Source organism: Cotesia glomerata, linkage group LG6 (genome assembly GCF_020080835.1).
Source record: "Cotesia glomerata isolate CgM1 linkage group LG6, MPM_Cglom_v2.3, whole genome shotgun sequence".
In the NCBI taxonomy this organism is placed as follows: domain Eukaryota; kingdom Metazoa; phylum Arthropoda; class Insecta; order Hymenoptera; family Braconidae; genus Cotesia; species Cotesia glomerata.
In genome coordinates, this window is record NC_058163.1 from 2,274,879 (window position 1) to 2,289,788 (window position 14,910).

General features: G+C 27.2%; 1 protein-coding gene across 3 annotated transcripts; it reads left to right on the top strand.

Moving 5' to 3' along the window:
• The first annotated feature begins 4,976 nt into the window (after positions 1–4,976).
• On the top strand, positions 4,977–14,753 carry LOC123267473 (rab3 GTPase-activating protein non-catalytic subunit). 3 transcript variants are annotated; one of them, XM_044732113.1, is made up of 8 exons: positions 4,977–5,044; positions 5,132–5,345; positions 5,474–5,584; positions 7,432–9,990; positions 11,969–12,594; positions 12,665–12,952; positions 14,376–14,528; positions 14,594–14,753. In XM_044732113.1, exons 2-8 carry the CDS (start codon positions 5,261–5,263, stop codon positions 14,738–14,740), a joined length of 3,969 nt encoding a protein of 1,322 aa, XP_044588048.1. In that variant the 5' UTR covers positions 4,977–5,044; positions 5,132–5,260; the 3' UTR covers positions 14,741–14,753. The 3 variants fall into 3 exon arrangements, with proteins under 3 accessions (XP_044588048.1, XP_044588050.1, XP_044588047.1); XM_044732115.1 differs by lacking the exon at positions 4,977–5,044 and having other exon boundaries at positions 5,074–5,345; positions 11,975–12,594; XM_044732112.1 differs by lacking the exon at positions 4,977–5,044 and having other exon boundaries at positions 5,075–5,345.
• Positions 14,754–14,910: the final 157 nt, after the last annotated feature.

Here is a 14,910-nt window from a genome sequence, read left to right on the forward strand (position 1 = left end):
ATACTCATCAAGAGCTTTCATTTGAGTACCCACATGCATTTTTGATATATTTTTCATATCTACATATATATTATATATATTTCAAAAATATAAGCTCATCTTGATGTTACGCTCATTGCGAGCTTTCATTTGAGTACCCACATGCATTTTTCATATATTTTTCATATATACATATATATAATATATATATAAATATATAAAATATATAAAAAATTGATGTGGGTACTCAAATTAAAGGTCTTGATGAGTGTAATGTCGGGGTGAGTTTATATCTTTAAAATTATCATTAGTTGACAAAATAAAATGTCATTTCTTAATTATTGGTATTTTTAAAGATGTAAGCTCATCTTGATGTTACACTTATTAAGAGCTTTCATTTGAGTACCCACATGCATTTTTAATATATTTTTCATATATTTATATATATAATATATATAAATATATAAAATATATAAAAAATTGATGTGGGTACTCAAATTAAAGGTCTTAATGAGTGTAATGTCGGGGTGAGTTTATATCTTTAAAAATATCATTAGTTGACAAAATAAAATGTCATTTCTTAATTATTGGTATTTTTAAAGATGTAAGCTCATCTTGATGTTACACTTATTAAGAGCTTTCATTTGAGTACCTACATGTATTTTTATATATTTCTCATATATATAGTATTTGTAAAATATATAAATATATAAAATATATGAAAAATTGATGTGGATACTCAAATGAAAGGTCTCGATGAGTGTAATGTGGGGATGAGCTTATATCTTTAAAAATGTCATTAGTTCACAAGATACTAGGTCAGATTTTTAGTAATAAAAATAATAAATGTTAAGAGTAAAAATGATTATTAAATTGTCTACAAAAAAAATTCTTACCAATTTTATCTTTTCATTCTTTCTTTCTTCAAAATTTGAATTTAAATTTAATAAATAAAATTTTGAAACTGATTTAGTTTCTAAAAATATTATAATTATTAATACTGTTGGAATATTTCTACTCTTGAAAATAAGAAAAAAATCTTTAGAAAAAAAAATTTAATTAAATTTTTGTGTTAATTTTTAAAAAATTAAGAAGCCAAAAAAATTAAATCTTACGAGGAAAAAAGTTTGCGCAACTCCGAAGACCCGACGAAATAAAGTTAAGTGTAAATAAATAAAACATATAAAATATTAGATTGTTATGATAATTATTGGCGTTGAATAAATAAAAAAAAAAAAAAAAAAAGCGTAATAGTAAATGCATGGTAGCGATGATAGACGTGTGAAATATGCAACAAGAAATAAAAATATGTTTGTTACATACTCAAAAGTTTGCCGTTACACTTGAACGTTTGAACTCTTCACTCTTCTCTCACTTGATTTTGATTGAGAGACACTCAAGATGACTTACCTAGCACTTGAATTCACATTTCTTACATTTTACAAACAAATACATTGATATATCACTTTTTAAATTATTAAAATGAGTTTGATTGTGAAAAACAAAACTTTCATAAATATTTGACATTCCAATCTTATTTCGTACCTTATTTTTTTTTTAAATACTTTATGGATTTTAAATAAATATTTTTATGATTATAGTTGAGTATGAAATTAACCAGACGTAAATTGATACACTGATAAAAGAATTTATTAAATATTAATAAATATTTTTTAACATTCAATAAATATTTATTTAAGGAATGTACATTAATAAGTATTTATTAATAGTTAACAAATACTTATTAGCAGTTAATAAATATTTTGTTGAGTGAATTTGTTTCGCTTGCAATGTCATATGAAATGAAGATTGCTTATAAATAAAAATCATCTTTATAAATTATTTGCATTAATTATATTACATTATAATAACGTTTATTGAAAAATAGCAAATTCTATCACAGCTCATAATTATCTTTTATATTTTTAAATATTAAAAACGTTAATTTATTTAGTGAATTTAATTATTATCATGTATTCCAGCTATAGAGTTATAAAAAGTGTCAAAAGAAAATTACTATTTTTACTTTTTATTTTAAATAAATATTTGTTAACAGTTAACAAATATTCATTAACCATTAATAAATATTTATTAACAGTTAATAAATTGTACTTAATAAATTGCTTATTAACTGTTAATAAATATTTGTTAACTGTTAACAAATATTTATCAACTGTTAATAAATATTTATTAAATCCTATAATGTCAAAAAATCATTTATTAACAGTTAATAAAGCTTATTAAATAGAAACAAATCCTTCTATCAGCGTAAAAATTGACTTTTATCAATTTTATTGGCAAAAATAAAGAAACCTAAATTGAAATGGTTAATTTTTGGAATAATGATTATAATTAAATCATATTGATAAATAATGAAATAAATAATAGATTATAATATAAAATAAATAGTTATATGTGTTGATAATGACCCATTGCGATAAGAACCACTCACCGATGTTCAAACGAACATCGAAACTGAATTAAAAGTTTGTCACTTTAGTCTTCTATCTATATATACGTAATATACATACTTAGGAGGCCTGATGTGAGTGACATACCATAAAAATACTTTTTTTAATTCATTAATTCTTCCATTAGCAGGGTTAAAAACACGCGTATCTCGGTCTTTTGGACACTTTTGCCTACACAACTAAATCTTTGTCCATTATAATTTACTTTTAATTTTTCATTACTGTCATTAGTTTAAAATTAAGTACAAAAAGTTAATATTACTTTTTATGGGCAGTAAAAATACCTGCCATTGATTCATTGATCACTTTCTATCAGAGTCATTAAATTAACAAATTAAAAATAATTTTTAATCTTTGGTAATAATTAATAAATTTTTATGGCTTAACATAAATTTATTAATTTTCTTTTATTTTAAAATTACATTAAAATTAACACACTTGATAATTTTTTAATTTTTCTTTAAAAATAAACTAAATCTAGAAAATTATTTTTAAAAAATTGCATTTATAATTTTTTTGAACTTCTAAAATGGCATTTTTTAAATAAATTTTTCTTGCTGTTTTAGTTTCATTAATTAAATTAGAACAAAAAAATATTTTTTAAAAGTTGCACTTACAGTTTTTAAAGTTTTTTACAAATGAAAATTTTTGTAATAATTTTTTCAAGAAAAGAAATTTCTAAAAATTTTTAAATGTCGGCTAATTTAATTTTTAGACATTGAAGTTTGCAGTCACTAGACAATTTTTTTAATTTTTTAGAACAAAAAAATTTATTTCAAAAAATTATTTGTAAAAAATTGCATTTTTTATTTTTTTTAAATTTCTACATGTCAATTTTTTTATTAATAATACTTACTAAAGATAGCCGACGTTTTTAATTTTTTGATTTTTTTCAATAATTAAATTAGAACAAAAAAATATTTTTTAAAAATTGCATTTACAGTTTTTAAAAAATGTTCTAAAAATTTTTAGATATCGTAAATTAATGAAAATTAAATTATCAGATATTTTATAATTAAAAAAAATTTTTTTAAGAAATAAATGATGTCAAAAAAAAAATGAAAAAAAATAATTGATATTTAGAAAATTAAAAAAATAAAAAATGCAATTTTTTAGGAATAATTTTTCGGAGCAGATTTATTTATTAAAAAAAATTAAAAAATGGTCAAGTGACTGCTAATTTTAATGTCATCGTAAATTACCATAATTTATTTGTTAAAAAAATTCTTAAAATTATCAAACATTTGCTATAATAATTTAAATAAAAAATTTACCTTAGTTTTACGTAGATCTTGAATCGGTGAATGTATAAGAATAATTATGAACAGCGAATAATAAATCAATAATCAACCAAATACTAACCACAAATGTTAATAAAAGAAGATTAAGAAACTAAATCAAAGTTCGCTGTCGTGACATGCTGTTTTGTTATGAAAAAAAAAGTTAGCCGACATCTTGAAAATTTTAGAATTTTTTTTTTATTAAAAAAATTATGACAAAAAAATTTTTTTAAAATTTCATTTATAAAAAATTTGAAAAATTATAAGTGTAATAAAAAAATTTTTTTTTTAGTTTTATTTTCATATATAAAGCAAAATCAAAAAACTGAAAGTGTCGGCTAACTTTATTATTACTGTTTTGTTAATAATACTAAAATCAGCTGACATTTAACAAGTTTTTTGGATTTTATAAAAAATCAATTTTTAAAAAGTTTGCACTTGTTTTTTTTTAATTTCTAGATGTGAAATTTTTTGAAATTTAAATTTTTTTATAGAAATTTAGTGGTTATAAAAATCAAAAAAATTAAATTATACTGAAGTTAGCTACCAGCTGTCAATTAAAAAAATTTTTATTACAAATCAATTAAAATAAAAAAATGCTTTAAAAATTTTTTTTTCAATTTTGACATATGAAATTTTTTAATTGAATTTTTTCCATAATAATTTAATAATTTAATTGCTATAAAATAAAAAAATTTACAGATGTCAGTTATGTTAGTGAAATTAGCCGACAGCTGTCAAATTTTATAATTTTTGTAACAATTCAATTTTTGTAATTAAAACTTTTTTTTTTTTAATTTAACATTAAGAAATTTATAAAAACTATTAGAGTAATTTTTTTTTTAATTTTTATTATAATTTATTTAGTTAAAAAAAAAATTTCTAAAAATTGACAGCTGATGTCGGCTAACTTCAGTTTTGTTTTATATGTCAGCTGACTTCAGAATGATTTTTATTACTTTATTTTAATTCTAAACTTCTTATATTTTGATAATTGTCTAACTATAAAATTATACGAAAGCTATTTTTGTAAAAATAAATAAATTTGCGACAGTAAACATAATTAGTTGTTGCTCGGTAGCTAATGGCAGCCATAATGAATTCGCGTTTTTCATCCCGCGCGATTTCGGTCGTTATTTTTCGGAACTAACTCGCGCATGCGCAAAAATTTAAAAATAAATTACGACGCAGTTTTTACTTTTTCAGTTGCTGGCAAGATGGCGACCTTTTATAGTATAAGTCGACTTTCTAAATTTTTATTTGATCGACATGTCAGCTGATACGCGAGATAAAAAAAAATTCTATCTGTCATACGTAATATATTTTTTTATTTACTGTATTTACTGTTGTGATATTGTAATTGTATTTGTACAGTAACCTTAAAACTTATTATTGTTACAGAGATTGTTAACAATTGTACCATATGTAATTAGTCAGAAGTTCGATGAGTAATTAGTAATAATAATAATTATTTGAGTAAAGTTTCAATGAAAGTATTTTTTTAAGTAATTTTTTTAAAAAGTTTGTTAAATGTCGTGTCAAATAAAAGGTATTGCTTTGATAAATAATGTTAAGGAGGTCAGGCAATTGTTGTTTGAAAATTCTACATTAAGACGTAAGTTTTTTTTTTTTTTTAATTAATAGTTAAAAAATTTTAAAAATTAAGTGTCACAAAAAAAAAATAATTTAGCCCAATAAAAATTTGAAACAATTAATTCTTAATTTTTTTGTTGAAATTTTTAGTTGATCATGTTCCAAAAAATGAATTACCACTTCAAGATTCATTTATATCATTATCATCATCTGGAGATGTATTGGGTCTTGGATTACACAAAAATATTATAATTTTAACCTGTAAGTAAATTTATTTCTAAAATTTAGGAATGATATTAGAATTAAGAGACATTTGGTAATTTTTAGAATTTTTTTAACAAATAAATTATAGCAAAAAAAAATTTATTTAAAAAAATTCTATCTCTAGAAGCTCTAAAAAATTATAAATGCAATTTTTTAAAAATAATTTTCTAGACTTAGTTTATTAAAAAAAAAAAATTAAGAAATTGTAGAGTGTCTGATAATTTATAATACTGAAATCATAAAAAATTTAACAAATTTTTAATTAAGGAGATCCAAGTACCCTCCTAGTGTAAAGAACGTAAAAAAATAATACGTACTTTTGCTATCTTAAAATTAATTTTTAAATTAATTAATAACATTTTTGAGGAAATTTCCGTAAAATTTACTCATTAAATAATTATTAATATTTAATTGACTAATAAAAAATATAGCACTCTGAATTATCGGTATACACTTGACAATATCGCAAGAGTTCCCTAACCTTAAAATTTATTTATGTTTACTGTCTAACTAAAATGACTAAGATCTTCTAGCATTTAAAAAACCGCGGTTACTTATGCGCATGGATAACTGCGCAAGCGGTGTTGCCAAGTCAAATACAAGACTTTAAAGAACGAAAGTTTCGAGTGATTTTTTATAAAAAATATAAAATATCTCCGTAATACGTTCGGAAAGCTACTTTTTTATTGTTTTAATCGAAAGCTTATTATTTTTTCAATCAAATTCAATGAAAATAAAATTTTTTTTAAATCGTTAATTGCATTTAATTCTCAACCAAATACACGGCTAGTGGAATCTTCATTTATCTACATGTAAAAATTACAATTTTCAAACCTAATTATTTGATTAAATATCACGGAAACCTGCTGTTTTTAATTTTTTTTTATTAATTATTAGGCTATGTAGATTGAATTTACAAATTTGGTCTCCTCAAGTGTCATATTTTGAAATATATTCTCTACAAGTCATTTTTAAATTTGCCGCGCTCGGTATTACAAGCCGCCATTTTGTAACGCGGGAATTGCAGCCACCATCTTGTCGAATACTGTTGATAATATCTTATTTTCATGATTTCTAATGAATTAGCCTTTTATAAAGCAATTTTATGCAATAAAAATTTGAATAATTATTTTTTAAGTCGGCTTTAATAAACAAGTGATAGAAATAGTATATTTCTTACCTAGGGCAGGAAAATAAGAAATGTCTCAGATTACATGTAATTGCTCGGACAAACATGTGATCTGAGGTTTTCTTATTTCCTGCCCGTGGTGAGAATACTATTTTTCTCCTCGACGGAAGCAGAAAGCGGCATTTTCATTTAGCGCAGCGGGCGGAAAATTGACGCTTTCCGCCCGGAGGGGAGAAAAAAAATTTTTTGTCTTAAATTTAAAATGATAATTCCACTAGTTTTAAAAATGTACTTCGTGTGGATCTCCTTGTCACTTTTTAAAATATATCCTCTACAAGTCATTTTTAAATTTGCCGCGCTCGGTATTACAAGCCTTCATTTTATGACGCGGGAATCGCAGTCGCCATTTTATTGAACACTGTTGACAAACTCTTTTTTTTTTACAATTTCTAATGAATTAGCCTTTTTATAAAACAATTTTATGTCATGAAAACTTGAATAATCATTTTTTAAGTCGATTTTAACAAACAAGCGATAAAAGAATTTTTTTCCTCAAATTTAAATTGATAATTCCACTAGTTTTAAAAATTTAATTTCGCATGGGTTTCCTTAAATTAAAACCAAAAAAAATTGCATTTGTAATTTTTCAAATTTTCTCTTTTAACAAAAAAAAATTCTAAAATATCAGAATAAACAAAATAACTAATTTTTCCAGCAAAATGGGACTTACAAGAGCCCGGCGAGATAAAAAACAAATTCCACATATCATGGTCCGGAACTTTAGCCCCCGAGTCCTCAGAATACATAACCTCAATTCTCTGCTTACCCCTAATATCCCTCGGAAAGTCAAATAGCGGTCCCGACTGGACCTGCATCCTAGTAGGCTTTAGTTCCGGTTACCTCCGCTGTTACACCGAAACCGGTAGCCTTCTCCTCGAAGAGCAGCTCCACAACGAGCCAATCTTAAATCTAAAATGCCAATCATTAACTTCCCCCCGTCACACCGGAGATACTGGCCTCTCAGAAGAGATTCACATAATTTACGAGTCAGTAGTCTGTATCCTCCCCGGGTTTCCTTTCTTTTCCACCCTCCGAGCTTGTAGAAACCACTTAGCGCGTGTACAAGCGAACTATAGCAGCGACAAGGCGCCATCTAGCGGCCTAACTTTCAAAAAACTCGGTTTGAGAGACCAAGATGTCGCTAATGACTGTGAAGTAATCGGAACTACTTCCGTAAACACATTCGACCACTTAATGACCGCTTCAATTTGCGGAGGCTTTAACGCGTCGTACCGTTCCAGCGCTCCCCAGCATAATTTAGTAATGGCCACCGGAAAGCGACCTTACGTCGGGTTCCACTTTGCTCTAGAAGGTGGCACTGCTCCAGTCCTCTCAGATGTCGCAATTGCAATGGCAAGTTCCCTAGCAAACGCAATTGGCAAGATAGGAACCGCTGTTCCTTGGTTCCGCGCTTCTAAATCCTCCATAGACAAACCCAAGGTTCCAGGAACAGTTCAGGAACCAGCCGAGCCCATGACCTGTCGCTTCGGGCTCAGTGATATAATGCGCGAAGGCCATTCCTTGATAGTAAGCCCCAATAAGACCTTAAGTGTCATTTCCGACGCTATGGGTCGGGTTATTCTAATAAATAACCGCAGAGGAATTGCTTTAAGGATGTGGAAAGGTTACAGAGACGCCCAGTGTGGCTGGATTGAAGTTACAGAGGACAAAAGGTCCAAAGGAACTAGCAAAAAACGCTCAGCTCTATTTTTAGTGATCTATGCACCCAAAAAGGGGATTATTGACATCTGGGGGGTCCAAACTGGTTCCAAAATTACAACTTTCACCGCGAGTAAAAATGGAAGGCTTCTTTATGTTAATTATGGACTTTTGGGCTTGAATGATATCGTTCCTTCTTTTCCTAACCGGCCATTTTATTCGTGCGTATTTTTAGACCCTCTAGGAGGCTTTAAAGAAATTTTGGTTCCGTTTCATTTTGCCTTAAGCAGCAAAAACGGAAAGCGAGCTCGTGATATCCATCTTTTTAAAAAACTTAAAACGTTTTTAAGAGAAGAAGAGTTTGATGATGATAAATTAGTCCTAGAAGTTGGAAATATATGCAAAGATTTGAAAACTAATGAAATAAGACAGCAAATTTTGGAGAATTTGATTACTAGTAGACATATTATTCCTGATGTTTTGATAAAAGTCACCGAGATTTTTAATGAGGTGCTTGTTGAGCAGGAAATTGAATGCAATACTAAGTTTTTGGTGCAATTTTGTGATCAAATAAAACATGTGGTTCTTTTTTACAAATTTTTAAAGTCTGTTGACAAAAATCCTGATTTTAAGGAAGATTCTGAGGAAAGTTTGCCAAGTGTTCTTTTAACATCCGAAAGAGAAATAAAAAGAATTCTAAAGCTAGCTGAGAGTCTAGAAGAGCCAGAAAGAACTCGAGTGACTTTTAAAGGAGGATTTGTAGACTTTATTTCTGCATTTGAATTCGGAAGTCAGGTTACTTTAAAAAGGAACTTATCAGAGGATAAAAAGGAATTAATTTCGGAATTAATTTATCAAAATTGCTTGGACGGAGGCTCGATAGATGCTTGGAAGTCTGAAGCAGAGTCTAGCGGGCTTCAAGGGAAAGTTCTGATGGAACTAGCTTTAGTTTATTGGCTTTCAAAGCGCCCTCTGGATCTAGAGAGTCATTTAAAGAGGTTTACGAAGCTTGTTCAAGGAATTTGTGATAGAGAAGCTGAGGATATCTGTGTGGATTATAACGAAGAGTCTATCTGGTGGAAAGATACTAGAGAAATTCTGATGAATTCTACAAAGCTTCTTCAAGCATTGACTGCTGCTCTGGCTTGTAGAAGTGTTGCGATAAGTTTGTCGGCGAGTAGAGATAGGCAGGTTAAGGAAGAGGGAAATGATGAAGGTTGGGAAAATGTTAGCAAAGATGTGTGTCTTTTCACGCTTCTAATTGGGAATCTGGAAGATATTGTTATTCTCAATCTGACTCTTAAGAAGCCTAAGGTTGATTTGTCCACGCAGTTCTTGGCACTGCCGTTTGAAAAACAGGAGATTTCGCTGGGGAATGTTATTTCGAGAGGACAGGGCGCGATTTCGGAGATTGTTGCCAAGTGGTTGTCCGCTTCGGGGGTTGATCCTTCGGAGCTTATTGATAATACTGATGTGGAATTTAATCCAAGGGTTTCTTCAGAGCCGCAGGATAGTGAGGAGGGGAAAAAAGATGAACAAGATTCGGATTTACAAGGTAAAAAAATTAAAGAATTTTTATTGAATAAAACACAATGATAGAAGGATTTGTTTATATTTAATAAGGTTTATTAACTTAATAAGTGATTTTTTAACATATGATTTAATAAATATTTATTAACATTTAATAAATTATTTATTAAAGACGATTTAAATGTTAATAAATATTTGTTAACAAATATTGATTAACAGTTAATAAGTAATTTATTAAGTACAATTTATTAACTGTTGATAAATATTTATTAATTGTTAATGAATATTTGTTAACTGTTAACAAATATTTATTTAAAATAAAAAGCAAACATAGCAATTTTCTTTTGACACTTTTTATAATTCTATAGCTGGAATACATGATAATAATTCAATTCACTAAATAAATTAACCTTTTTAATATTTAAAAATATAAAAGATAATTATGAGCTGCGATAGAATTTGGTATTTTACAATAAACGTTATTATAATGTAATATAATTAATGCAAATGATTTATAAAGATGATTTTTATTTATAAGCAATCTTGATATATATCATTGCAAGCGAAGCAAATTCACTCAACAAAATATTTATTAACTGTTAATAAATATTTGTTAACTATTAATAAATACTTACTAACTATTAATAAATGTACTTTCCTCCCAAATAAATATTTATTAAATGTTAAAAAATATTTATTAAAATTTAATCAATTACGTAATTGTCTTCAAATAAATTAAATTATTAAGAGTTAATAAATCCTTCTATCAGTGTAAGAACGGTAGACTATAAAAAAATAAAATATTGACCAGGCAGCATAATTTGATTTTAAAAAATCTAATTTTATATTTAGTATAAAAATATCTAGTTTTAATTATACTTTGAATAAAAATTTAGGCATCTATATAAATATATCCAGTAAAGAAAGTTTGGGTACAAATATCAGAAATTTGGAAAAATTAAAAACCTCGCTGTGTTTGCTACATTTATGATCAATTTATATTAAATTAAATACTTATTAATAAATAAGTATTTGTCAAAAAATTTAACATCCAAGATTAATTATCAATTATTTTTGTTAGAAAACGCATGTTAATAATTGAAATAATACTCTGGTGAACAATTGGTGTTGTAAATTATCCAATGTACCTAATATTAGTATGTCTTGAAAAATTGATTTAAATATGAGTACTGAAGATAATATTGTATCAGAATACAGAACAACTAACAACAATACTTCAATTATTAACATGTCAGTGAATAGATTAGCTAATGTCCAAACTATTATAGATTTTAAATAAAAATTATTTACAAGTCTAGTAAGCATAATACTACTGGTCAGTATTTAGAACATACAAGGTCAATATTTAGTAAGTTATAGTCAATATTCGGAGCAATTGGCTGTAACGTTAATTATGACAATTAAATGTTTATTATTATGTATTTTATAAACAAAAGTATTATAGTTTGTAAGTTAAAACTATAAAAAAAGAAAAACACTCGTTTCAGCTGATAAACTCTTTCAAGAAATTTAAAAATAATTTATTTATGTTTATTTTATCTAAACTGGTCAATATTTAGAGCCTTTACCTTATAATTATAATTTTTAGTGTTAGCAAAAAATTTATAATCCTTTAGAATCAGTGAAAAATTTTTAAAAAAATAAATTTGAAGAATTTATTTAAAATTGACTTTTTTAATAAAATTTTCTATAAAACTTTGGATTTAATTAATATTTTTATTTAATTCTTTAAATTAAATATGTAACATATTTCTTTTTAAGATATTAATAAAAAATTCAATTTAATTTTTTATAAAAAATACTACTGGTCAATATTTGGAACATAGGCGGTCAATATTTAGAGCCTTTACTGCACTTCTTATTTAATAATTTTTTTTTAAACAGTAAATTGTACAAAATATTTGAACTGTTCCAGTAATACAAGTATATTCCAGTATTACGATAATTATATTAGAAATTTTAATATATTTTTTTTCTTGTAGTTTCAGAAACAGCACCAAAAGCAGATGCTAACTCTTTAGGAGAAATTCTCGACAAAATGGCGATGCTAAAGCGCCATTTTCCCTACAGCTTGACCAGTAGCGTCCTCTTGGCAAACTTAACCTGGCAGTATGTAATGTTTTGGAGCAAAGATGTCACTAGGCTCGATGTTCTAGAAGCGGCTTTGACTGTTTTGAGACAAATTCCCATGAAATCAATGCGTCAAGGCGTATGTTGCCTTTTATGGAATATTCACTTAAAAAAAAGAATGGAAGCTGCTGGAAAATTGATTAATAAACTCGGAAAACTTCCTAAAGAAAGATTATGTACCCAAGATGTTGGATTATCTGATTTACAGACGACAATTTTCTTGGAGCACTGCGTCAGCTTCTTAGATATTTTCTTGGACGCCGAAGTCTTGGAAGAAGACAAGAATGCAGTAGTTAAGGCTGAAGAATTATGGGAAGGATACGCTGGACCTCAAGCGTTCTCTGCTTTAGCTATCAATCAAGTTCCTGGAAGCTACGATTTAATTTTGCTCCACTTGCAGCTGGGATATGTATTACATATGATTGCTTTTTTCGGGATTAAATCTTTGAAACCGATGACTAGTTTGTTTGAATCAGTGGTAAGTATTTGTTTAATATTTTTTATTTATTCAAATTAATTATTAATTATTAATTATTTAATGTTATCAGACTAGCAGATACTTCTTCCAAGACATCACAGACAAGTTTATCTTCACCTGGTACCACGATGACAAACGAGACGGTAACAGGTTAGACTTCCTTTGCCGTGTTATTACCGCGTCGATGGAATCGATTCACCAGAAGACTACAGAAGATGGTGTTGATTCAAGACAAGCTGTTTTGTGGATGAGCAAGTGTACTGTTTTAGCTTCTATGTGGAAAATTGATTGTGATAAATTGAGGATACATCAAACTTGCCAACTTTATGTCAATGGATTTGATCAATTAGCTGATGAGGTATTTTAAATTTTTATTAACTGAGTTTTACAAGTTAATACTGTTCCAAGAACTGATGACTGTTCCAAAAACCTATTACTGTTTCATGAACTTATTGCTGTTTCGAGAAAATGTTACTTTTATTAGAGCTTAATATTGTTCTTGAAACCTGGTACTGTTCTTGGAACCTAATATTGTTCTTAAAATCTAAAACTGTTAGAACTCAATATTGTTCTCGGAACCTATTACTGTTCCAAGAACCTATTGTTGTGTTCAAGAACTTGTTAATTTTATTAGAACTTAATATTGTTCTTGGAACCAGGTACTGTTCTAGAAACCTGATACTGATCTTAGAACCGACTATTGTTCCAAAAACTTGATATTGTTCTTACAACCTAATATTGTTCTTAGAACCTAATATTGTTCTCGAAACCTATTAATGTTTCAATAACCTATTACTGTTCCAAGAACCTATTGCTGTGTTCAAGAACTTGTTAATTTTATTAGAGCTTAATATTGTTCTTGGAACCTGATATTGTTATTAAAACCTAATACTGTTCTTAAAACTTAATATTGTTCTCGGAACCTATTACTGTTCCAAGAACCTTTTGCTGTTTCAAGAACCTGTTACTTTTATTAGAATTTAATGGTGTTCCTAAAACCTGGCACTGTTCTTGGAACCTGATACTGTTCTTGGAACCGGATACTGTTCTTAGAGCCTACTATTGTTCCAAAAAACTTGATATTGTTCTGACAACCTAATATTGTTCTTAGAACCTAACATTGTTCTCGGAACCTATTACTCTTCCAAGAACTTGTTGCTGTTTCCAAGAACCTGTTAATTTTATTAGAGCTTAATATTGTTCTTGGAACCTGATGTTGTTCTTAGAACCTACTATTGTTCATAGAATCCGATATTGTTATTGAAACCTAATACTGTTTTTAGAACATACTATTGTTCCCAAAACTTGACACTGCTCTCAAGATCTAATACTGTTCTTAGAACTTAATATTGTTCTCGGAACCTACAACGGTTCTAAGAACCTATTACTGTTCCAAGAACCTGTTCCTTTTATTAGAGTTTAATATTGTTCTTGGAACCTGATACTGTTCTTGGAATCTGATACTGTTCTTAGAACCTACTATTGTTCTTGGAACCTGACATTGTTCTTAAAACCTAATACTGTTCTTAGAAGCTAATATTGTTCTCAGAATCTAATACTGTTCCTAGAACTTTTAAAAACTATTATGACTTCAAACCAGTTGAGGTTTTAAGAAAAATTTTACAGTACATCAATAATCTTACAATTATTATTGAATAATATATTGAACAAAAAAATTCATATTTACTATTGTCTTTCATGAACGTCCTTAATTACTATAATAAAAAAATTTCTTAAGATTATAAAGCTATAAATTTTTAAGTAAAATATTTTTTTCACAGGTTCTAACTGCAGTAAATGAAACAGAAACGCTAGCAGTAAATTTATTACCAATAGCTGGTTTGCGTATGATGTCATTTTTATCTAAATCACCAGACTTATTAGAAGAAGTATCAAGAATAAGTCCCGCATTAACTCAGTACTTGGAAAATTTGGTATTTTATTTTTTAAACTTACAATAATAAACACTAAATACAAATTTATTTTATTTTTATTACAGAATTTACCAGGAATTGTAATAACAAACTGTTCCAACGAAAACAATATTCAGTTGATAAAAAAAGTGTCACAATACTTACCAGATACGCATAATGATTATCATTACGCGCAATTAATGCTCGACGCGACTTTTATTTATCGCGGATGACATTTTTTTAAAGTAAAGTATTGACTGTGATAGTTTAATTTCTTTTATTCGGTAAGTCGCTTTAATTTAATCCAACTTCTGATAAAAATGATTTATTTTAAACAATCGAATTTACAATTGAAAAAAAAAAAAAAATTTAATTATAATCGTTTCGTAATCGTTTCGCTGAT